General features: G+C 45.8%; 1 protein-coding gene across 2 annotated transcripts in view; it reads right to left on the bottom strand.

Moving 5' to 3' along the window:
* Positions 1 to 24410, bottom strand: part of LOC146204847 (uncharacterized) — a 297997-nt gene that overhangs the window by 42446 nt on the left and 231141 nt on the right. For both annotated transcript variants that reach the window (XM_084589560.1, XM_084589561.1), the window contains exon 4: positions 5991 to 6273. In XM_084589560.1, coding sequence (XP_084445686.1) covers positions 5991 to 6273 — 283 coding nt within the window. The remainder of the gene's footprint in view (positions 1 to 5990; positions 6274 to 24410) is intronic.

Here is a 24410-nt window from a genome sequence, read left to right as displayed (position 1 = left end):
AAGTTGATTTTGGCGACGGTACCACGCGCAGGGACGCCGTTTTATAAGTATATCTATGCAGGAAAGCCAACTCAGCGAACCTTACAAATAAGAATTTTTGACGTTAGATACTTCGAGCAACTTGGCCGATCAAGAGAGCTTAAGAATTTTGTTCAACTTCTGTGTTGATGGCCGTTCGTTTACCGTCAAAATCGTACCACGGAAATCAAAAATAGAACAAAAAGAATTATAAACTATTTTAGTTAATCAATTATGAAATTATTGAGCTGCATAACGCATAGTTCCGCTAAAAATGGGGGGGGGGGGGGGGGGGATGCGGTGCCTATGCGCTCTGTAGTTCCTATTTCTTACCTGGGTAGTAACAAAAACACGCCAGAGCCGTTCATTCTAAAATCATGGCCTACTCTAGCTTGTGTTTTTGTTAAAACCCAGGCACAAGCGCAGCGACGAGAAATTCGAACAACGGAGAGCGCATAGGCGCCGCACTGTCCGCATTTCTTTCGTCGCGATAGTGCATAACGTTCACTGTACTGTACGATCCAAGTGAGCAAACTCCAAAATCTGTTAACCGTAAAACGAAATAACCCTGATATTCAGACATCTTACAGTAGTGACGAGGCGTCGAAGTGCCCCATGTATTCTCATTAAATTGGGCGCACAGTTCCAAATTTACAGAGAGTAGCTATGATACTGTGCGCATTTACAAGCAGCTCCCTAGTAATCATTTTGGGGGGTTGTTTTCTGGCCAAATTTTATTTTTCCTCCCATTCAAAGCACGCAGGCGTGTGTGTGCGGGCGTGCAATGCGTTTGCGTGTGTGTGTGTGCGCTCGAACTCGTTTATTTATTCATTTTGCACTGTAACTGAATCTCAAGCAGCATCTCATCAACTTTTCTTCGGAGGGGATAAGCTAAGCTTCTCATCTGGCTCCTCCACCCCAGAGGAAAACGACATCCACTCCGCGAAGCAGACATCATCGAAATGAGTCAAGAACACGCCGTCGGACTTCCTTAGGGCACCGCGTGAAGGCCGCTCATTTCTTCGCTCTTTTCTTCCTCGCACGTAGATAATTTTTTTCTCCTTTCGCCATCTCACGGTCCGATGCGCTGCCCACGTTGATAATAAGCGCCACGCTAACAGCGCGCTCCTCTGAACCGCCGCGGCCGCGTGACGCTCCCGGTCGCCATGGTGGCATCCAAGTCCTGGCGACACATCCTATACGCTGGAGACGGTCGCCGCCCCGGCCTCTCGCTCGGGACCCTAGCGCTCCTCGAGGTCGCGCACGCACGCGCGCTCATAGTCTGCACTTCCGGCCCCTGACGTGATCACTGTGCCCACTCCGCCGCGCTTCTGTGTACAAACATGCGGGTACCGGAAGTAAGAAGTCTGCACGCGAGGAGTAGACGCCGCGCTGTTTGCCTTTTAAGCAGTAGCCCTTTTCATTTTCTCTTATCGGGTTACACTGTTTACCTCGCTCGACTCAAGTAGAAGACACAGGCGTGCGAATAATGTGGGGAGAAATTTTTAATGCGGGCACCGGCTGCTGCTGTTCTTGGCATAACTTTGCCCACTGAAAACGGAAAGCAACGGAAGAAGCAAAGAAACGCTCGAAGAGGCGAGCATAAAGAGTGCAACGTCTCATTCTGCCCACACATCGCAGCACTTTGCATAAATTGTTGCCTTTTGCCCCCCGTCTTTTTTCGTCGCGAAAGAGAAATACACAGGAGAAATCGGGTGACCTTACCTTAGGCAAGTGTGCTAGTAAAAGAAAAAAAAAAACGAATGCGTAAAACTTAGAACAGTGTGCACTCTGGGGACAACGTTACAGCGACACAAACTTTTCATCACGCAAAACAAGTAGAAGCCTTTGTTTCGCCGTTCCATAACGTACACGCGAATAAGCATGGTCTCACCAGAAATAGCTTAGAGAGAAGCGGCATATTGGTAGATGTATGAATTCAGCTGCGCTTTTCAGCCCGTCTTCTTCGGGATTGGTTTGGTACACAGCCAAATTGTACGAAGTCGACGGTGATAATTCAGATCTTTGTTGAAATCTAAAATTTAGGAAAATGGAGAAAAAGAAGTAAAGCAAAATACGCGTTCAGTTTTTTTCTTTCTTTTTTTTTTTTTTTGCATTGAATAAATCTGTAATTTTGTGCTACGTGCGGGTGCTAGGCAAAAGCGATACGTATAGCTCATGTGGCCCACCCGAACACTGAGACTAAGCCTTCTACGTTTAAACAGGAAACTCCGGGGGGTTTTCCGAACACGATAGCATCACATTCCCATACATGTATCTGGACAAGAAATTTATTTCCAAAATAACATCCAGAACGATTTTAAAGCAGCGAAAACAGGAAATCGAAAACTTGGTTTGTGGTCGGTGACGATGCTACGGTTGACGGAGCTAGGATGTCGCTGGCATTATCAAGAAAAGAGTCGTACCTTGCGATGAATAGCTGTAACAGCAACTGGGCATGACGGCTCCATTCATCAAATACTTGAGATGACTTAATGAAACCCACAAAAAAAAAAATGTTTTTAACACGTTGTGCGTGTAATAGTGCGCTCTTTAAAAAAAAAAAAAAAAAAAAAAACTCATAGTTGATGCGAGTCTTATTCACGTGCCTCCTCCGCATACGCCAAGATGTCAAATCGCTTAAAGAAATCGACGCCATTCATAGCTTCTGTACTGTGGACGCGCACTTCTTCGCCTGAACCCGGGGCCTCCTCCTCCGACACTATTTTTCTTGGGCATCATGTTTCAAAGAGAAAAAGAAAAAAGAAACGGCGCAAAAAATCGACAAGGATAATTAATGAGAAACGCATCACAAGCGCTGACTTTCAGCGAGTAGCATGCAACGCGCTGCGCTCATCTTGTCGCATTCCTGTACCCATGACGTCATCCGTCTTTGCGCTGTTTTTATGCACCATCAACAGTTGCCTGCAAGCCCGCGCTCTCATTTAGCTGAGCTTCAAACGGTTCCCATGGTCAGTAGTGTTTGTCTCAACGACATTTAAGGAGGAGCGTACGGTATAGCCGTCAAATTTCTCTTATTGGCAATGCTGCGTAAGGTGAAGAGAGAACAGCCACATTCCACCGGCGGCACTTGAATATGAAAGTGTAAGGTTAAACAGCTGTCGCCTTAGCTCAATGGTAGAGCACCGGAGGCGAAGTTTCGAGCCTCGTGGGTTCGCGTCCACACCGGGGGCATGTGGCTGTTTTGTCTTCTACTTTCTAGACTTTTGTCTTCACGTCTAATTAATACTTTGGATAAGAAACGTCTCTTTGTATCAGTGGCTGTTGGCTCACTTCTGATTGGCAACGTTATTTTAGAGTGTATCACCTTTAGGCAGTGGCCACAGGGTTGGATAGCATCTTGCAGAGGTATAGATCCTGGAGCCGTAGTCTATAGAGCCCTTATATATTTTCAATTTCTACCCCGTCGCTGTGGTGCAGTGGTTAGGGCGCTCGACTGTTGTCCCCAAGAATGCGGAATCGAATCTCCGCGGCGGCCGCTTTTCGATGCAGGCGAAAAGCAAGCGCACTTGTGCTGTGAGATGTCAGCGCACGTTAAATAACCGCAAATAGCCGAAATTTCCGGAGCCCTCCACTACGACGTATCTCATAGCTTAGTTTATTTGGAACGTTAAACCCCATAAATGATACCAAACCATTCTCAATTTTGCTTCCTTTGGTTCTCTGCCATCGGTGACGTGACCGCCGTTTTCAACAGTCTGTGAACAGCGACCGTATCATTTGCTCGCTGGCGACCTGAGCTCACCATTAGCTGCATATCATAACCAGTAGTTAGCCGGTGCATGCGGCGAAGGCTATCGTCGACGCGAGCACCCGTTACTGTGTGACTGCTTTGACTGGTTGCTTATTGGCTTCATCCGATGCTGCGGTCACATCAAACATGAGGGAAAATTAAATGAAAAGTAGGTAACGGCTCTTTTTGATATTCATACGGCTCGTGGTATGTACTAAGTTAAGCGGTTAATTACTCATTAACATGCACACAAGCGCGACCATATCGGCTAAGAAGGAAATATATACAACTTTCTCAGAAACTTCGTAGTTGAAGGAAAATTCGTCCTGGTCCGCGGTTCGAACACGGGACCGCCGCCTGTCCTCGGCAGTCGCTCTACTGACGGAGCTAACCAGGGCGGCCAGCAGATAAGTTGACCGGGCGAGAGCTAATTGATCAATGACTTCAGTGACTTCAAGTAGTTGATCAATTCGAGTCTTATCGCTCTCGCCAGATCATCTGATTGAAAAAGAGGACGGTATTCCATATGATCTTGTAATGGCGTTGGGCCAGCATAAGAACTTCGGTGCGTCACGCAAATCTTGACTCACGGCCAGTGCGAGAATACTTTAAGGAAGCCATTGTAAGGCATTGTGAAGTTATCAAACCTGTAGCTCCAGCACGCAACTGGCTCCCACACGTTGAAACATTAAAGTCATTGTAAGAATTTTAGTCATGTTACCTATACGCCGACTACGGCTGATGGTTCTTGCGTAAATATTGTATATTTGAAGTGCAATACAAAAGAAAGATCTACTGGCCGTCCCGGGTAGCTCAGTCACTAGAACGAGTTCCTCGAACAGCCGGTTTTCCAGGGATCAAGCCCCAGACCAAGACGATTTTTTCTTTACCTACGAAGTTTCTGAGAAAGTTGTATAGCTTTGCTTTGTCGCTGTATACGGTTGCGCTTCGGTGGATGTCAGTGAGTAATTACTTCCTTATAAATGTAATGCACCTTGAGGAATTCTCCTAAATATTCGACTACGAAGTTCCGCGCCTTTCTGTCCGACGAATATGCCATGAACATTAACTCATTAAAGATAGAAGTCAATCACAACCAGCGTTCTAAACGCAAATGTCAAAGGAATGTCATCCCTTATATTTATGAGGAATAAAAACAACATCAAAATGACCTCTTCACAGTGTTCCATTTTATCGCCGCGGTAAATGGCAAAAAAAAAAAGAAATTTCTAGATTTTTAGCAATATATATCTAGCAGTTAGGGACAGTGATAGCAACATTCGGCGGTGCCGTGGCAGGAACTGAAGTAAAAGCCCGAAGTAAGCAGGTCGCTGCGCTAGACGGAGGCTGAACGCATACTCTTCGCCTGCGCCTTCGAATGCATTGAAGAATGAACAGTAGCAACCAACGTAACCCACACGTTGGAAGCATGGGCCAACTCACGTTCTTTTGAGCTTAATCACGCGTGCCTATATAGCTCGCGCCAGCAACTAACTGCGAACTTTGGAAGCCTTGAGTTCTCCTGAACAAACTGCGCTCTGAGCTTCGCCTTCAATAAAAGGAAAGCGGTTGTACCACCATGCCACCGGTCCTAACTACCAGCGTAGGGCATTGGCAGTGCCACTTCGCATTTGGCGCAGGAAGATTCAGAGGAGCGTCGGATGCGCGTGCACATCGACAACACGGCTTTCGCCATTAGGTGTTAGCCCGATAAGTTGATCAGCGTAAAATGTGCTTTGTTAAGTATAAAAACACGCGCCACAATGTACGCAGTTGAAGTATATGCGATCCCTGCGCGACTGCCGAAATAAAAGCTAATTAGAAAAACGATAATTACCTCTACTGCGTTATCAGCGCAGTGAGCGGTACTCTAAAATACGTCCCCGCGTCATCTGCGGAGGCATCTACAGACGCCCCGGGCTATTTTTTCTAAGAGCATGCCACAAGAACCTTTCAACGCAAAAATAAGAAAGATTAATAACAGCTCAAAGCGCGAGATCACATCTACAACAATGCGGCTCTTCAGTCTAAGTCGGCTGCTTCCCAAGCATGTATCCTGCTTTGAAATAGCGCTGCCGTTACACGGTTCTCAAACTGCGGTGCGTATAGGCTCGGCTGACGGAAATCCCAAGGCGTAACTTCGAACCATCTCTTCAGGCGAGCAAAATACCATGTGCGGCGCCCAATCAAGCACATCAGAGGAAAGAGCAATGCTCACCGGCCGACCTCGATGGTGACCAGGGTGGTGGCTCCTCTAGCAGCGGCGGCCTTGGCACACGATGCGGCGTGCTGCGGCCCCTGGCCGGGCTGGAGTAGCAGCTCGTGCCTGTACTGACGGATGCAGGTGACGGGCCACACAAGGAAGGGTTCCGGTGCTCCCGGTCGCAGTAGGCCTACGCTGTGGCCCAGTATCACCAGCTGGTAGTCGCCGCGTAGACCCAGCCGCTCCGAAGTCTCGCTCGGCTGTACCACCACCGGGAACCGCTCGCGGGAAAAAAGCACTGCGACAAGCGCCGAAACAGGCGGCGATCAGCTGACATCAGCAATGGAGCCACGCCTTCCTACATCCTGAATCGAATGCAGGCTTTCGCCAACAAAGTTAACCACTTCCCAATCTGTAGTATAGGACACAAATTTAAAAAAAAAAATACAAAAAAAACAGCAGTTGTTAAACTCACTTGTTGAAACGTAGTCTCGACCTGCGAACTGAGGCTTCCGCCCCTCTACCCTTGTTCAGTTATCTTTCATGATTATGGGTAAGTGGTACGCGGCATGAAAATTACGCCGCTGAAGAGTATACACAATCAGTCATATTTGACTATACCAAACAAGCCAGAGGCATCTACATTTTAAAGCTTCAATTTGGCCTGGTCGTTAGCTTTTTATTTAGGTAGCAAGAAAACCATTAAAAGCGGTCTAAATTCTGTCACATTGAAAATGTGTGTGGTGGTTGCGGCAGACATGAGATCCGACTATAGAGATGTACTGAAGCCGAAACCAGCAACCTATTCCAACCCTTGCACCCTCAATTAAAGGAAAAGACGCATACACGTATTGACGCCCTTGAGCTGGTTTCTCACGAGGACTGACAGTTTATAAATATCAACCTAGCATGCCCGCGCAAACTGGTGCCAAATAAGAGCACCTACTGGTGCCGCAACGCACTGTAGCGCAAAAATAGCGTAAAAATGTAGTGTAGTGTACCGGACACTTGAGCTACGCATAAAATGTAGACGCGATAGCTCCTTTAATACCACCTTCTCATTCCACGAAATTTAAAAAAAAAAATCTCGCTAAAATACTTTTTAATTATTAGGTATTATTACTGTAACATCAGTGCACATCCTAAGCACATGTTAGTAAGTTATACGGACCACAACGCGTTCGTTAGCTGTCCCTCTAACACGCTTGGTACCAACGATCTTCGATCTTTAGTGCCTTATGAACTACACAGTGGCCGATTGTAGTTCTTATGAAATAAAGGCAATAAAGACAAAAATAAAAAAAAAAAAACCTTTCGTGGCTTATGCAGTGCGTGCCTGCGTGGCATGCACAATGGCGACGAATTTATTTCATTGGAATGTTTATACTTTCTGAAATATCCACATTAGATAGGCCTCCCTACCAAATATATATATATATATATATATATATATATATATATATATATATATATATATATATATATATATATATATATTTGGCCGACAGCCTAGTGTCGACTCTTTTGTAAACAAAACTTGTCGTGACGTCATGCAATGTATGAGCAAATTTTTATGTGGGAAATATGCTCCAGCTCTATAGTGCCACCCTTAGGGTACACGTTCCAGGTGCGCCGTAGATTAGCGCCACTTTATCTTCAAATTCGCTTAACCACTCTAGCGTCGAAATACTGAAATAAAGAATGACCTCGCTAGTAGGCGCTTATTCTTTATAGATTTTCTGCTTTGGACTGTTTTTTTTCACTAAAGTTTAGTCTATAAGCAGTTAAAGCTTCTCTCTTCATTTAGCCAGCTAAATAAATATTTTCGCGCAGCCCCTGTGCACTATGTCTTGTGCTTTTAGCATGAGAGGGAAAAAATAAACAAAAAAAAACGGATAAGAGGGTGACCAGGGAATAAGTAACCTCGGTTAATGAAACGTAGAGTGCGCTTTGAGAGAATTTGTGTCATGCAGTGATGAGACAGCCGAGGTAACCAAGAGTCGGCAAGGACCGAACGGAGTAAAGAAGCTTCGTGTGCTACCGTCAGCCCATGTGACATGCCTAAGCTCACAAACATTAAAGCCCCACAAACGGTAGAGGAACGTCCCTAAACGCTCGAAAAGAAGGATACGGGAATGAGAAAGAGAAGATTCACGAAACACGGATAAGCAAAGAGCATTAGCCGAGAAAAAAAATCCGCGAGAAAAGCAGTGCACCCGGGAGGATGCCGCGGCGAAAAACGACGCCACGGTGCTTGCGAAACTCGGAGAGGAGTGAAATGAATATTCTGTAGGTACCTCGTTCCTGCGATTGTTTACGACCTTTAGGAACGGCCGTGCTCCCACGCACAAAAAAGTGACTGAGTTTAGAGAGGCAAGCCGCGTTTGAAAGCAAGAAAAAAGGCCTTGTTTACCACCAAGTAACAAAAACAAAAGGTCTGAGAAACACGAGACTAAGTCAACGAATAACTGAGAACTTTCCCCGTGCACACAGGAGAAGAAGCTAAGGGAGCGATATTTTGCGAACGCTTAGTTGATCGATATCATGCTCGACACGCTGCAGCAGAAAAGGCGCGTCTTCGCTTCGTGCCGTTTTTTTTTTTTTTTTCTTTCTTCTTTTTAAAGCGTTTGAGTTTTGTACACATCTTGTCTACTGGAGTGAAAAACTCGATAGGGGCCATTTTAAGAGCGGTAGTGATCGCACAGCATGGGTGAAGAGCAAAACAAGAAGGAGATTAAACGCGTAGTAAACATAACCTTTCTACGGCGCTCAATGATGCACTTGTACCGAATAGCAGGCGTAGAGGGGGAAAAAAAAAAGAAAACCGACAAACTCATGAGTTGGATGAGGCCGAGTTTCGAGCACGGCTTATGCCTACTCAGAAATGAGGACAGGAAGCATTCGTCCTAATGTTTGCGATTGCAGCGAAAAAGAGACATTAAACTAACTGCATTTTGCGAGGAGAGACGCGCGCTTTGACACGAGCTCTTAGATCACGGGGCGCGGGACCTGACCGTCCAGGCTCCGCAAATAGGCAGCTGGACGCAGAAGATCCCTGCGAGGAAAAGACGGCGGCTCCGTTTGACGCAGTGCAACACGGCGCAAGTGAGAGCAGAAACTTGTCGGGCGGGGAAGAGCATGAGCTTGCAGTGTGCATCTTTGCTTGCGCTCATCTTTATGTGGCTGAGTGCGCAGCAGCTCCCTGGAAGAGTAAATTCAATTTGCTACTCTGCCCGAGCTGCGCATTTTAGTCGCCATTTTGGCAGAGTACTTAACTTGTCGTGTCGAGCTGTTAACGTCCAAACCTGCTGTGCTTTTGCTTTGTTTTTCTTTCTTTTCTTTTTCTTTTTTTTTTTTTTTGCTTCGTGAGAGACTGACGACGGAGTGCCGGCGTTGGATTGCGTCTATCTGACCGTAAGAAGACGGCAGTTTTCTCGCCTCCGCAGCAAGATGACAGTGATGAAGCTTGGCTGACGGTTAATCTTGCGACAGAGTGGAAAAAATTGGGGACAAAAATGCGCAGTGCAAAAAAAAACAAACAACGCATAAAATGAATAATTGCCCATAGCACCATGGAAGGAGAGAATGATACGTTCGGGCATATATGCAAATTGCTGCATGTCTGTTTGCCCATCGCGCGCAAAATGCTTATGAGCACTACCAAGCCGTCCTAAGAGTTTCCATGAAATCTCGCACCTTAAGTGTCCCACTCCATGAAAAAAGAAGTCAGGGAAACAAAATTTCGTCGCTTAACCAGGCTGGGACTTGGATGCTGCGCTGCCCCTGGGTTCTGCTATACGGCGCTTCTAGACGCGAACGGCTGTGAAGCTTCCGGTGACCATTGCTGTCCAAAGGGACAAAAAAAAAAAAAAAGCCCCACAAAAGGTTGACGCCGACGCACGTGGAACATATCAGGGGCTGGGCCTTAGAAACAAAGTTGCCAAAACTGGCTATATACACTGCCACTTTAATTGGAAGCCAGCGAAACGTTATAGAAAATACTTGTTTTCTCATTATCATCCACGAAAAAAAAAAAAAAGAAGAAACAAACGCTTGTGACAGGACACTCGAATGCGAGTGGCGAAAGAGCGCGCCAAAGTCATATTGCGGCATGTGTTACCAAAGACGTCCGACACTTGCAAGTGTCCGTTTGCATAGCTGTGCAGATTTTTTCCTTCAAAGAAGCTTTTGTGCGGACGAAAGAAAAAAAAAAACTGCCTTTATTTTTGGGCTGTTCCTTGAGTTGAGTGATTAGTCTTGTGCCCTATGGAAAGCGCTTCTGCGAGAGCGTATAGCGTAGCTCCCGCACTGCTATAGCTGCAGGAAAGTGCTGCGGCGGGGGTGTCTTTATTTTTCCGCGTCCAAAAGGGCCTCCCAGAGCTTGGCGTGCCAAGGCCGTGCACTGCTCCTCGAGCAACAATAAATCTTCCTCCTGGCGTACGCTGACACGCCGCTTAGCTGAGACTCGAGAATGTCGTGCTCTTGAACTCCAAAACACTGTTGCACGTGCTTAGCCATGTCGAAAAACGCGTTCATCATTTACGCGGTTTCTATACTACGTGGTAGGCCACACTCACCTGCTCTTGTTACTTTTTTTTTTTTTTTTTTTGAGAACGCCAAGAACCGTAGCGAATTTTCGCCGGTAAATTATTTGCTCCCTTTGCGGGTTCGTGTCTAAACAAGGAAAGTACATTGACTTCTGGTATTCATGCAAGTACCCTCTATGCGTAAGACGTGCCTACGTGCAGCTCCACATATACCCATTTCCATCGCGGCGGGTCGTGTTTACTATCTTTCAGAGACCACACCCGCACGTCTGACGCGGATCCGAATGAACCGATTTCAGCGAATGTTTCGCTACGTCATCGCTGCGCTGAATGGTGAAGTTTCTTAACAGAAGTTGCATGCCAAACATGCTTGGAGAGAGAGGTTATAAAGATACCAAAGCCACGATAAACCGCGCAACTATACCTAGGAACGTAAATTGTTAACGTGCGATTCTCTGTTCATACAGTCTGTGTTTATAGCATGCGTGCAGTCGACCTCAAAGGATTACGGGATGCTGATATGCGTGCGGGAACTAGCATGCACCATCAGCTGCTAACATTATCAGTCAGCTTGAAGGCGCGGTCACGCAACAATAATTTTATTTTCCGCGAATACCCGTTAATACCCGCCAATAACTTTTGAGCCCGATAACACATTACCGGAGAGACTTGAAATTCAGATTATAGAATTTCGTTTGGTGTATTTTTTCTTTCGTACCATATCAGAAAACTTAAAGTTAGCATATCTAAGACCTGCAGCGTTCATTTCCTTTCCAGATGTGCAGTCTCTAGAACTGCATAACTTAACCTGAGTTACAACAATCTAATAAATTAGGCACTTGTCTCAAAAACATCACAGTTAAAAGCAGCGACAATCTGTTGAGGATTAAAATCATGACCTCGGAAAGCGCGAAGAGCGTGGCGAAGTTCATTATTTCTCGTAAGTGCCCGGAAAGCAACCCAGGCTCACAAATTAGGCTCGAACAAGGCAAAAAAGAAGTATATTTTACGCAATGCGATGCTCGTTACGGCAGCCAAATTTTGCTTTGCGATGCTCTCACTGAAAGTACTGCCTTCGCTGCCAACGTTGCCTTGATCTAGCCTTAGCATTGTGAGCCGAAATTCGTTTTGTTGAAATTTCGGGCATCACACAGCGTCTGGCCATGTGACATAAGCAGGTGAGCTGATGTGTCCCACTTCCTTGTGTCGCATCACGGAATCAGCTGAAGGGGCGTTGCCCGTATACGTTGCAGTGTATAAATGGAGACGCAATCCTGGAGGTAATCGTGGCCTGGCTCTCTTCTCATGTCTTGTCAGTTATCGGAGCTAATACAGTACAGGAAAATTCCCCTTCAAGTACACTTTCTTCCGTGCTCACGCCTGCAAAAATGTAAAAGGTGTTCCACGATTACAACGTCGGAAGCGAGAAAAGCATAGAGAGTCTTTGATGTCTACTACACGTGGCAGTGTCTTTTTTAAGAAAAAAAAAAAAGAGTTTCAACTGGGCGCCGGAGTTCATTCGGCAGCTCTCAGAACAGCGAAACCTAACATAGGTTTGAGCAAAGGTTTATTTAAATCATACGGCTAGATTAGGAACTGCAATACTGTAACGACACTCAAGTTCGCTTGCAGATATTTAACAATATTTATCGCAGCGTTCCGCTGGCCGACGGTATTGGTCCGTGTATTAGTTCCTATGATATACCGCACATAAAACGCAACGCGAAATCTGAAAAAGCAGAAAAAGTAGCCCGTCTGTCGCGCACCCTTCAGATGCTTTTCGTCAAGACAAGCGAACGAGCCCGACGTATATAACTGAGGGGAGGTTTGTTTTCGGCAATGGCAAACATCGCACACAAAACGAATCTATCCGTGCTCACCGTTCCTCGCGAAGGATTAAAATCATTACCAATATGATTCAGAAAAGGTAGAAATGTGTGGATTATACTTTTGCGCGCGTCAAAACTCAATACAAACGAGACATACGTGAAGATGCTTTCCGGAAAATATAAGCGGTTACCCGTGAATGTGCTCCGGAGGCTTGAGAAAGTTGGCACAAAACACTTAAGTTCTTTCGTGTCCTCTCCATATGCTGCATGACTATGAACCCTTACATCATCCCCCTTTCCCAACGGTTGTCATCTCTTGGTTGGTATGCATATCTTGTTTTATTTCTAGCACTCACTTCATAGGCGGTCTTCAATTTAAGTTTTACCCATTGCTGGCTTGGTTTGGTTTGGTTTGGTTTGGTGGGTTTAACGCCCCAAAGCAACGCAGGCTATGAAATACGCCGTAGAGGAGGGGCTCTGAAAATTTCGACAACCTGGAGTTCATTAATTGCACTAACATCACACAGCACACGGGCGCCTTGCGTTTCGCCTCCGTCGAAAAGCGGCCGCCGCGGCCGGAGTTCGATCCCGCATATTTGGGCACAGCACTCAAGCGCCCTAACCACTGCGCCACCCCCGCGGTGCAGTTTTACCCATTGCGCCTCTGCGCCACCGCATTTGTTCTGTTGTTCACTTTATGTTATCGAAGTCGCCCAGCACGCGATCTCCGTCCTTGCTTAAAAAAAAAGATATAGCCTTAAACTTAAGAAGGAAGCCAAGAAAGCTGTTTAGTATATGGTAAAACAAAAGAACGCAATGTACAATCAATACGCAAGTTGCTTGCGGGGAAAACATTCGCGTGCCTTAAAGGGAAGCTGACAAACCTTTTCGAGAATTTCGCGAGATACAGCATTTAAATGTTTGAAACTTGTAGAGTAAGCTCACGAAGTTGTTTTGAGCTGCTTTTTAAAGATGTAGTGTAATAAACTATTCAAGTCGAGATGATCTTCAGGCTTTTTCTCACAGCAGCGAAGCAATGCGAAGAAACTTGACAATCACGTCATTATCGGTGATGTTTCCCATTTCAACTGCATTGCCCAGTTCCTTTTTTGAGTCGCCCGATCCCGCCCAACAACGTATCGTGGCCTTTAACTTCGTTACCGTTGGTTTTCTTCATCAGTCGGTCTTTCTCAGATAAAGTCACCGTAGGTGTGCCTACTTTGCACAGTGTGCTGCGGAAAAGCCTGAACGCTGAAAGTTTTGTTCAACGATTAAATTTAAATGCATGATTTACCCTCACCCTTTACAGATTTGACTCCTTTGATTTAGCTGAATTCTGAAACACCTTCAGCCGCCCTTTAAGGTGTGATGAGACTTTGTTCTGAAAAGAGTTTTTTTTTTTTTTTTTTTTTTTCAGATTTTACTCATATAATGGAACTTTTTTTTTCTTTTTTTTCAGGAAATATAATGCTCTCTAGTATTCGCGACTTGAAAAAGCTATCTTTGTCTTTTTTCGCAGTCACGTCGACCGGAAAAGTTGGTGCACATAAAGATGATTACTTCGTTTCGGATACTTTCAAAAATTCAGCGATTGGAAGTTTTTGATCGGAAACTCACGTTTTAGTTTCGCTTGGAATTAGGCCTTGTTGGTAGCACATTTTTCAGCCACCAGGGCTCTTTTAGGGCAGTCAAACAATATACCACGAATCTGCAGATCCCGAACTGCTTTCAAGGCACCTTCATGGCAGGACACAAAATGTAAACGAGGAGTTAAAAAAATAATTTGGGGAGGTTCCGTAGACCACATTTGCCAGTCTCAGAACAGTTGAAACAGCTGCCGGCGATGCAGTTCTGCGCTTTAATGAAGGAAATTTAGTACGAGTAAGAATGATGAAGCACTCGAGTGCCACCCCTGGACCCCTGTCTGTGTCGCCAATAACATCGGAAAAAGTGATTTCAAGCTGACATCTAAAGCAAAACAGGAAAGACGGGTACCTAAAGGAACAAAGAGACAGGTTATAGTAATGTTGACTCTCGGAAAGACTACAGCCTAAGAAGTTCGTGAAGAATAAAACAGTTGTCAGGGGCTGGTTTTTCTCAAGACAACTCTTTTGGTGGTTTGTGTGCCTTTCTGTCGGCAACTATAAGACCTAAAAAAAACAAATTCTTTCAGAGATGTCAAGTAATGCCATTTAGAAACTTGAACTAAACTCTATAGCCTAGGTGAATCTGCATTTTTCTTACTAAAGAAGTAACCTTCCATATGTGGCAATTCCATTGCATCGGGAAATACAAAAAAAAAAAATGTTTTCTTTTTGTTTTTGTTTTTTTAAGCGCAAAATTGTTTTTCCACTTGTGCCGAGCATCAGTTACTACTTTCGTACAGAATTTCGAGACTCTGCGATTATTAGTAGATTTTGAGAAAATCTAAACTAGTGAAAATAAAAAACATTTAAACAAAAATAAAATTATTAACCAGATTTTAAAACTCTTTTCGCGCTCTGCTGCAAGATGTGTGTGTCTATAAGATTTCTTAAAAATTTTATAGCCATAAGCTGTTACTACAGCTGCTGTACAACCAACTTTTAAAACTTATTTTTATAGCCTCACTCCACCTTAACCAGAATAATAACACCGCTACGTTTATGGATAAGCAATATTACTATCCTTCGAATACGTTTGCGGAGAAGGCTAAACTGTCTGGGGCATTATTTTCTGTATGTCTTTTTTTAATGCGAATATATTTTCACTCACATATTGTTCCTCTTTGTTGTCTTAACCTAAGCATAACCTAATTTAGTGTGGTTATCAATAGCATGCATTTATGGTAATACCTGTCTTCTGAATATGTGAGCGGAGGAGCGGCCAGTTTACACATTTTCTCGTATCTCATCATGGTTTCATAAACAGCATTTGTGTACTGCGGGTTTTCGATCAACACTTTGAGCGACGGCTAGCCCACGTGTAACGTGTATAAACGAATATACATAAAAAGGATGCAGTATAGAACGAGGTGAAGAAAATGGCTACATAAAGTGAAATGAAGCCGAACAAGAATTGACTGCTGACTGAGACTTTACCTCAACCCTGGTTAGGTTTCCTTTAAATATAAATTAAAAAAAAAAAAAAAGATTCTTGTGTGATATTTTTTCTTTCTTTTTTTTTCGATTTCGAACAACGTACGAGACATGTGGGGGAACTGCGGGTCCTGCGGACGTTTTTAAGCAGCTTCCACTGCAGTGCAACTATCGGCGCAAGCATGGACCTGTCAAAACCACAGGCGGCTTGAGGAGCAGTGCCGGCAGGTCGGAAGCAATCAGCACTTCAACATTATACCGACAGCGTCACAACAAGGAGCAGAAAAGAAATGTGAAGTGTGGGCAGCTCACTGGCGATCCAAATCAACAAACAATGTTTATATGTGTGTGAAAGGAGATAGAGCCTGGAGCTGACGTCAGTTGTCTCTTGTTTTCCGCGTGGCGGAATGGCAACGCATCACAAGCAGTGGGGACAAGTGGACACATGCTGGCAGTGCTCAAAGTTTGCACAACCAAATAGTTTACAAGGTTTAACACTCCAAAAAGACATGGGCTTTGAGAGACGTTGTAGTGCAGGGCTAATGAATTTTCGACCCCCTAGGATTCCTTAACGTGCACCGACGTCGCGCAGTAGATAGGCGTCTTGCGTTTCGCCTCCGTCGAAACGCAGCCGCCGCAGCCGTGATCGAAACCGCGCCCCCGAAATCTGCAGTCGAGTTCCCTAGCCCGTGAGACACCTAGTTTTGGCATTTTCGACTTAACGGGGACATACCGAAAATGCGGTACTCCCGCTGAGCCCGCGCGCAGTGGCAGGGGCTAGCCTCACGTAAAAGCGCAGCTCTCTATGCGCGTGCTCAATAGTGATCCGCTTGCGGAGTGCACGTACAGGTCTCTACAGAAGTTCTCGGAACACAGAAACCGCGAATGCCTGGAGACGCAGCCTGTGATTGAGCGGGGGATCCCTGCGCTTGTAGCGCAATATGCCGGTTTACCGGACCCCTCCCACGCAGGCGCAGTGGCCGCGATTGTACCCACCACTGCCAATGCGCATGCGCATGAGGAGTCCGGCAAACCAGTATACGTCTATGCCAGTAGGTCTCTGGCAAGCTAATTCTTCAAGCTAAATGATAACGTACTATACGTACACTGTTGCCAATAAGCCGAGTGGCGGTCATATTGAAAAGACGTGTAACTTTTAGTGTGTGCGGATATTCAAAATACAGGATCAGCGAATCTAATATTCTTCTATTCGATTTACTGGATGAAAATAATGTTGAAAATTAATATAAATGAATCGCGCATGTTCTCAAGAATTCGAATACATAGCGAAAAACTGGCAGGAAGTTCGAATAAAGCATGCCATGCCTTCTTCGCGACGCCTGTGAAAAAACACGGCTCACTCTGACAAATGAGTAGCGTGTTGCTGCGATCTGTTTGCGCGAGAAGGAGTCTTCAGCTCCGCGATGTGGCCTATTCGAGGCATAACTCTGAAACTGGGAGACGTGGAAGGGCTCAAGAAAGTGTAGGCAACCCTGCATGGATTACTGATCACATCGGCTATGGCTCATAGATAGCTCTGTCCCCTCTCGTCTGCTGAGACGTGACCCTAAATTATACCCTGTTGTCACCAGCGGCAAGAGGTAAATTACGGTACACGGAAGTGACCGCCACAGAGTTAATTTGCTTCATTCGTGCTGCATGTCCCTCTTAATGAAGATAAGTTTGACAAGCTGGAGCTATACATTTGTGAGCTATATCACAGCATCTGCTAGGACTTCGATGTTCTGCACGATTATTCGCTTTCCACGAATAGTCTCTCACACAGAGAATATTTGTAAAAACATTCGATTGGTATTCGATTCGGTTCCACCATTATTCAATTTTATTCGAATCGGTTTTGAAAAAAGCGTTCACCTCTCACATCTAGTCAATATATTTAATGGCGGCATTTTTCTGGCGCACAAACGATTCATGAAAAGGAACACTAAATATGAAACAGTCGATTCAAGAAGCCTTACGCCATTGCGCGCTGGACGCGTTGCTGCGATATACAGTCCCAGGCAAGATTTCAAAAATGAAGATCACTTCTAACGCCAACTGAAACAAATGCAAGATGTCGGCAGTAGCCTGGAGTAGCCGATTTTTATTTTTCTTACTTGTCCCTAATTAATTTATTAATCATGTTTAATTACTTCGGTTTCTAATTATTAGCAGCTGGCACCAAGCGTGATACATAAAGTTGTAGAGCTCTTTCAGGAACCGTTTGTTAAAATATTTCCAGCACGATATGTCTGTAGTAGAGTTTTTTCTGCATTCCACAGAAAGGCCATCATAAATACGTCATAGGACGCTTTCACGCTATTGTGCTGCTCTCAAGCGTGCTGGATGAGCGGGGTCAGCTGCGATGTGACTGTGGCCACAGCGAAGCGACAGGGCGTTATGCCGGTCGTAGGTATTTCGGCCTCCGGCTCATGTCGCATGACGGCACAAATTCATGCTGCTGGCCTAGCATTTCCAAAGCCACAAAGCGTCAAAGCTGTGCGAAAGAAAATAACAAAAATTTCCTTTTTGATTCCGCTTCAAAGAAGAAACTTGCGCCGCCATGCACCAAAGAAAGGTCCAGATATCTGCAACCGGCATATCGGCCCTGGCGCTTTCTCGCGGTGCGCTGTCACAGCAGCCGTCCTTGCTCATCCACCACAGACGTAAATATCAGCAAAATAGAAGCCCGTAAGCGACTAGTGACGTATATATATATCGCAGGTTTTCTTTGAACCGCGGAAAAAAAAAGACGGACTACGTGAGACATCGTATGGGAGAGTATTTTTGAATATGCTCTACAATTTTATATTACACTTGGAGTTCTCAGTTAGCTTCAACAAGTTGGGTAATTAAACGTAATTATTCAGTAAACGGGAAAATTAAAGAGATTCAGTTACTCTGGGGTAGTACCAAGATAATGCACCCGGTGAAATTCGTTCTCGACGAGCCGTTCAGTTCTAAAATCTTGGCTCAGCTTACGTAGGAAAACCTGTACAGGGTCGGTACAGTAATTTTGTTTTCGGTGGACAGCGCGTTCGATGCAGAGTACGTGACTTCTTTGATGATATATGGCAGTCACGTGGATGCCCAGTATATGAAAATGGTTAACGTCATTCTGTGGTTCCTCGCAGTAGAAAACCGCTGCGCCGTCGGCATTCTACCAGTACATGCCGTGTAGAGAAAGCGCTGTAAGTAATACCAAGTTAGTTATATGTGGTTTTATGGCGCAGAAAAAACTATGCTTATGATGTGCCAAACACAAGATTGAATGATTTGTTATATGAAGTACCTAGATTTATGATATTCATATTTGATTCAAAACATTTGCTTTCCTAAGAAGCGTAGAAGGAAGAGAAAAATCGTCGAGTGCGTGTTCGCCTAAAATCAATGCTGGATTAAAGGGAATGTATTCTTTGTAAAATACAGTAATATATATATATATATATATATATATATATATATATATATATATATATATATATATATATATATATATATATATATATATGTGTGTGTGTGTGTGTGTGTGTGTGTGTGTGTGTGTGTGTGTGTGTGTGTGTGTGTGTGTGTGTGTGTGTGTGTGTGTGTGTGTGTGTGTGTGTGTGTGTGTGTGTGTGTGTGTGTGTGTGTGTGTGTGTGTGTGTGTGTGTGTGTGTGTGTGTGTGTGTGTGTGTGTGTGTGTGTGTGTGTGTGTGTGTGTGTGTGTGTGTGTGTGTGTGTGTGTGTGTGTGTGTGTGTGTGTGTGTGTGTGTGTGTGTGTGTGTGTGTGTGTGTGTGTGTGTGTGTGTGTGTGTGTGTGTGTGTGTGTGTGTGTGTGTGTGTGTGTGTGTGTGTGTGTGTGTGTGTGTGTGTGTGTGTGTGTGTGTGTGTGTGTGTGTGTGTGTGTGTGTGTGTGTGTGTGTGTGTGTGTGTGTGTGTGTGTGTGTGTGTGTGTGTGTGTGTGTGTGTGTGTGTGTGTGTGTGTGTGTGTGTGTGTGTGTGTGTGTGTGTGTGTGTGTGTGTGTGTGTGTGTGTGTGTGTGTGTGTGTGTGTGTGTGTGTGTGTGTGTGTGTGTGTGTGTGTGTGTGTGTGTGTGTGTGTGTGTGTGTGTGTGTGTGTGTGTGTGTGTGTGTGTGTGTGTGTTGCTACCGAGCTTAATTTGCCTTAAACCTTGGGCGCACATTCTAATCCACAGCTCGCGTCATTGTCTGAGAGTGGCGCAGGACATGCTTCCTCCTCTCTTCCTCTTCTCAAAGGCTGCAATTTTAGGTATGTTCGGGCGAACGCTGCCCTCTCAGGTGATATTAAATCTTTTTTCTTTCTTTTACAAAAACGGAGGAAATATACTGCATACTCAACTAAGGGCCAAGCTAATGTATGGCCTGCTGCCGCCAGCTTTGGAGCCGATAATTTGGGGCAAGAAAACGACAAAAGCAACCGTATTTAACTTGTATATAACTCGCACGGCGCGGAGTTCGCCAGGGCTGACCGGATGACGAAAGCTGCTAGCTGCTATCAATATTGCTTTCCAGCATGCGCCGCTGGGCAGCTGCGTGCCACTTAATATAAAATTATGACGCCTGTTGTCGCTGTGGGTGGAAACGGACGACCATTGAGTGTTGCGGACAGGTACGCTAAGGAGGGCATCAGTGCAGTTTCTCTGGTCACAGATTTTGAAATCACGGTGTGCGACGTCCCCAGACATTAAAAGCTTTAAAGCTACACAAATTTCGTTTTCATAAGAGGAAACATGGGAGTGCTTCGTTGAAGTAGGTAAATTAGGAGTCGGCCACGAGCAGCGTTGAGAGCAATAGCGCTAATGAACCTTGAACTATCTGGTAATACGCGCCCGATACAATGTCAGACTATCTGATGCAATGAAATCGCTTCCACGCAATACAGTTGGAAAACCGAGCTGAAAAAGGCCGCCTTCGTTAAAAAGGGCTACACCCCGCCAAAATCGCGAAATAAAAGTCTGACTTTTACTAGGGTGCACACAGTATTTAATGCCTCGCATTCAGTCAGGTAAAAATTCTGTACATTTTGAGTTTCTGGACAGCATGCTGCCGGGCTAGTTCGTGTTTCATTTTGTGACGACATTAGCGCGAATATAGACGAGAGACAAATAAATTAGACTCATAGACGACATTCACCAGTGATGGTGGACGCTGTTCGTGTGTCTCCGTCCTTCGTCTCTCCTTCGTACTCGCGCTAACTTTGTCGCAAGGCAATGCATTTGGATTATTTCAAAAACAACCTTTTTATCACTAATCAGTGCAATACGAGCGGCGAGCATTAAATGTTTATTGTGAACGAAGTCGCTTGCTAACAGGGGCGCGCGTGTACGCCAACCACCACTCACCACTCGTGTCTGCCGTTTGTCTGATATTTCATACCTGGCAGTCAAAACTGTCTAAGTGTGCAATCAAGCCAATATTATGCATTAATTAGGAGCTTTTAGACCAATTATTTTCTTTGTTACGAGATTTAACAAGGTCCAGAAACATGTTCTCTGCCTGTTATTTTTCCGCATCATGGATTAATCTAGGAGGCATGCCGATCGGTTGTGTATCAAAGGGCTCCTGAAAGCAGACGCATAAAAAAAAAAAATAAGAAGACTTGATCGCGTGACGTTCCAACATGTCATAGGAGGGTACAACTTGGATACCGGCGCTGTAATTCTGTATACTTAAGTTGCTTGGGCCTTAGTGGGCTATATTACCCATGCCCGGGCACACCAGTCATCGCGTTCAAGGTAACGGCGGAAGAAAAGAAATCATTGCTTCGGCGCTCTCGCCCTGCGGTGAGATCATAGCGGCCACTAGTGGCAGCACGTTGTATTGGAGGCTATTATGCCATGTGATCCATTTACCTTGACTAAGGTCAAGAACAAACCGAAAAGACTGGGTAGAGAAAAGGAGACAACCCAACCGCCCTGTGTTGTCTGCGGTGTGTTTCTTTACCATGTCCCGCCAACTGGCCTACAACCAAGCTCTTTTAAGTTACCCTGACTCTTTCAGCTGATTGTGATGGTGTTCCTACGGGGAAGAGGCACGCACGCCGAAATTTCGCGACCTGTGTCAGCAATAAAACTCTGCAACAATGAAATACGTCTGTTTTAGAGCGGGAGCTCTCCTATGCCAAACCTGAAGGTCATCTTGCTCCGAACATTTGACCTTGAATTATCGTTCTGCGCAGTAAACATTGTCGTCTTCTTGAAGTTTCATCTGCCCTGCTCGTTCATTTAACGTAGGTAAATACGATATGCCGTTCCTCTGCGCAAGCTCGGATCTGCGCATGCGTCAGTATCTGCGCTTCGCCACAGCAGTGCTGCAAAAAAAAAAAAAAAGTGTCATGACTGGGATCTAACCCGCGCCAGAACGAACAGATCAGCTTCCTTGGCCCGGGCACGAAAGCACTATGAGCAGACCACGCCGCGTGTAAAACTTCAACGCACTCTCGCGCTGTTCAGTGAACATCGTCATCTTCATACTGTTTTATCTGCGCCGCTCCTTACACCCCGTACACATACACATGCGCTCCGTACACGTACGCCATCTGAGCAAGCGCAGGCGAGGTTCGCGAGCAGTGTCGGACGAATCCACCAAGCGGCGTGAGAAAAAAACAAAAACAAAATGAGTGCGTAGCGTAGACGAAGCCAGAAGGGTGGCGGATCGGGCTAGTTGGTGCAGGTTTGACATTTTTCGAAAGCGTTAAAACAACATGGACGGAGAAAAAACAGACAGAGATAAGCAAAAAGACGAAGCCATTCTCGCTTAAGGTAGAGACCGCAGCCGTGCCAGATAGGCTGCCGAGGATATCGAACTAAGAGGAGCAAGACGCTGCCGCAAAGCTTGGAAACTATAGTCAAGGTCGAAGGGGCAGTAAAGGCTGCGGTCGATGGCTTACGCTTGTCAAATTTGGCTCAAGGATAGTTTAACTTCTATTTTTTTTTTACTTATTTAAGCGCCTAATTCCAAGCAAGCGGGAATTTTCGCGCCCCTTCTTACTGTCCAAATAACCTAATTTCCCGACAGACACGTGTCGTCTGTTCAAGCAGTAATACGGAAAGTTGAGCTAGTTGGTACACGATTGTAAATTACGAGCGCTGCGACGGAGAACAACAACGAGAGAGTAATGACAAGGACAGGCGCGATGAAGACTCCAGTGGTAGGGGGCCTCTTCTGATAAAGGGCCGATTGTAACTTCATGTCGCCAACAACGATCCTTTGTTCCATAATCGGCAACTCAGCTGCACAGAGATAGGGTGATGGGCTGGACCGACTTGCGAATTCTCTTCGAATGCAATTGCGGATGAGCACCTTGATTCGCTGTCTGGAATGTCTCGTGCATTTGTCTACGGCAAGGATAGCACAATTCGCGCTTATTAGAAAGACGCGCTTTTTCCGTTGCTGCAGTTACGGCTATGCGCCCTGCATGGAGAAGGTTTCGATTTCCAGGGATCCTGAAGAAGAAATTCGAAGCGCAAGGCTGTACTAGGGAAATGCCTCCAGCCTAAAACGAGCCGTTCAGGAGACGCGAACATGATATAGGCATGTAAATTAAGCACTTGTTTCAAACGCCACCGTAGATGAAAGCGCCTCAATTACTGGTGCTGCTCCTTGCGGTTGCGCCTCGCGTAGAAAACTAACAGAATGCGCTTCGCGGCGCTGTCAGACCACTTCTTCCACCGAGCATTAGGCAGTCCAAGCGGGTGGACGGTCTCGGCTGCCAGCTCCACTTCGCGTCGAGCGAGAATGCATATGTGAGGCGCTTCTGCGCAATGATGCTGGCGCACTGTATCGTAAGAATTGCCAGGGCAGATTACCATGCAGAACCAAGCGCAGCGCATGAAAGCGGGGTTTCGCAGATGTGAGCGTCTTGTTGAAGAAAATCAGCTTCATCTCAAAGAACACCTAGTGTCTGGCGTGCTTCGTGAAGCTGCGCTCGCAGCCCGGACTTATAACAATATTGAACAGTCGCGTCGGGGCGAGTGACCAAGCATAGAAAACATAGGAGTATATGCATGTGCACTAACAGCATAACAGTTCCTCGCCTTCGGTTCAAATCCGTCTCTGCCCTGGCCTCATGGCTTCGTTTCAGGCATTGGTTGACAGTGGAATGAAATAATAAATATTGTTAAGGAAAGAACACAGTGGTAAACGCTAGTTCACTCTTAGACGCACACCACACACCGCACACCACAGAACGAAGTTAGGTAGGCCTGAGCGTCGTCTTCTTCACTACCTCACATCAGCACGTCATCGTCGTCTCGATATACTGTGCTCCGTAACAGTTTTCCCCGCGCCGAAGAAGCACCGTCCCGGTGCGTCCTACACAGGAGAACTCGAATGATATGGTTTTATACGGGCGACATGCACGAGTTCTGGATGAGGGGCTGTGGAAGGATTCTTGGGCTGTAAAGGGGCGATCTCATAGGTCACATCGGTGACTTGCCGCAAGACGGAGTAGGGGCCCACGTAACGAGGCAAAAGTTTTTCACACATACCGACACGGCGAGCCGGGTACCAAAGAAGTACGAGGGAACCAGGAGGGTAGTGAACGTCTCGATGATGAAGGTCGTAACGACGTTTTTGAGAGCGCTGAGACGCTCCAAGACGATCTCGAGCTATGTGGCGGGCAGCATCAGAGCGGGCGATGGCATCCGAAGCGTAGCTGCAGGAAGAGTCGTCAAGAGCCAGCAAGGTGTCGAATGGGAGTAAAGGGTCACGGCCGAAGAGTAGGTAAAAGGGGGAGTATCCGGCGGTGTCATGGCGCGAGGAGTTATAGGCGAACGTGACGAAAGGTAAGGAGACATCCCAGTCACGATGGTGATCGTACACATACATAGACAGCATGTTGGTCAGAGTGAGATCGAGGCGCTCAGTAAGACCATTCGTTTGCGGATGGTAGGCCGTGGTGAACTGGTGACGAGTAGCGCATGAGCGGAGAAGGTCATGAACCACTTGAGAGAGGAAACAGCGGCCACGATCTGTGAGC

The sequence above is a fragment of the Amblyomma maculatum genome, chromosome 1, assembly GCF_055883805.1.
Source record: "Amblyomma maculatum isolate TAMU_Amacu chromosome 1, ASM5588380v1, whole genome shotgun sequence".
Lineage (NCBI taxonomy): Eukaryota > Metazoa > Arthropoda > Arachnida > Ixodida > Ixodidae > Amblyomma > Amblyomma maculatum.
The sequence above is the reverse complement of the archived record's forward strand: the minus strand, read 5'-3'. Positions and strand labels throughout refer to the sequence as shown.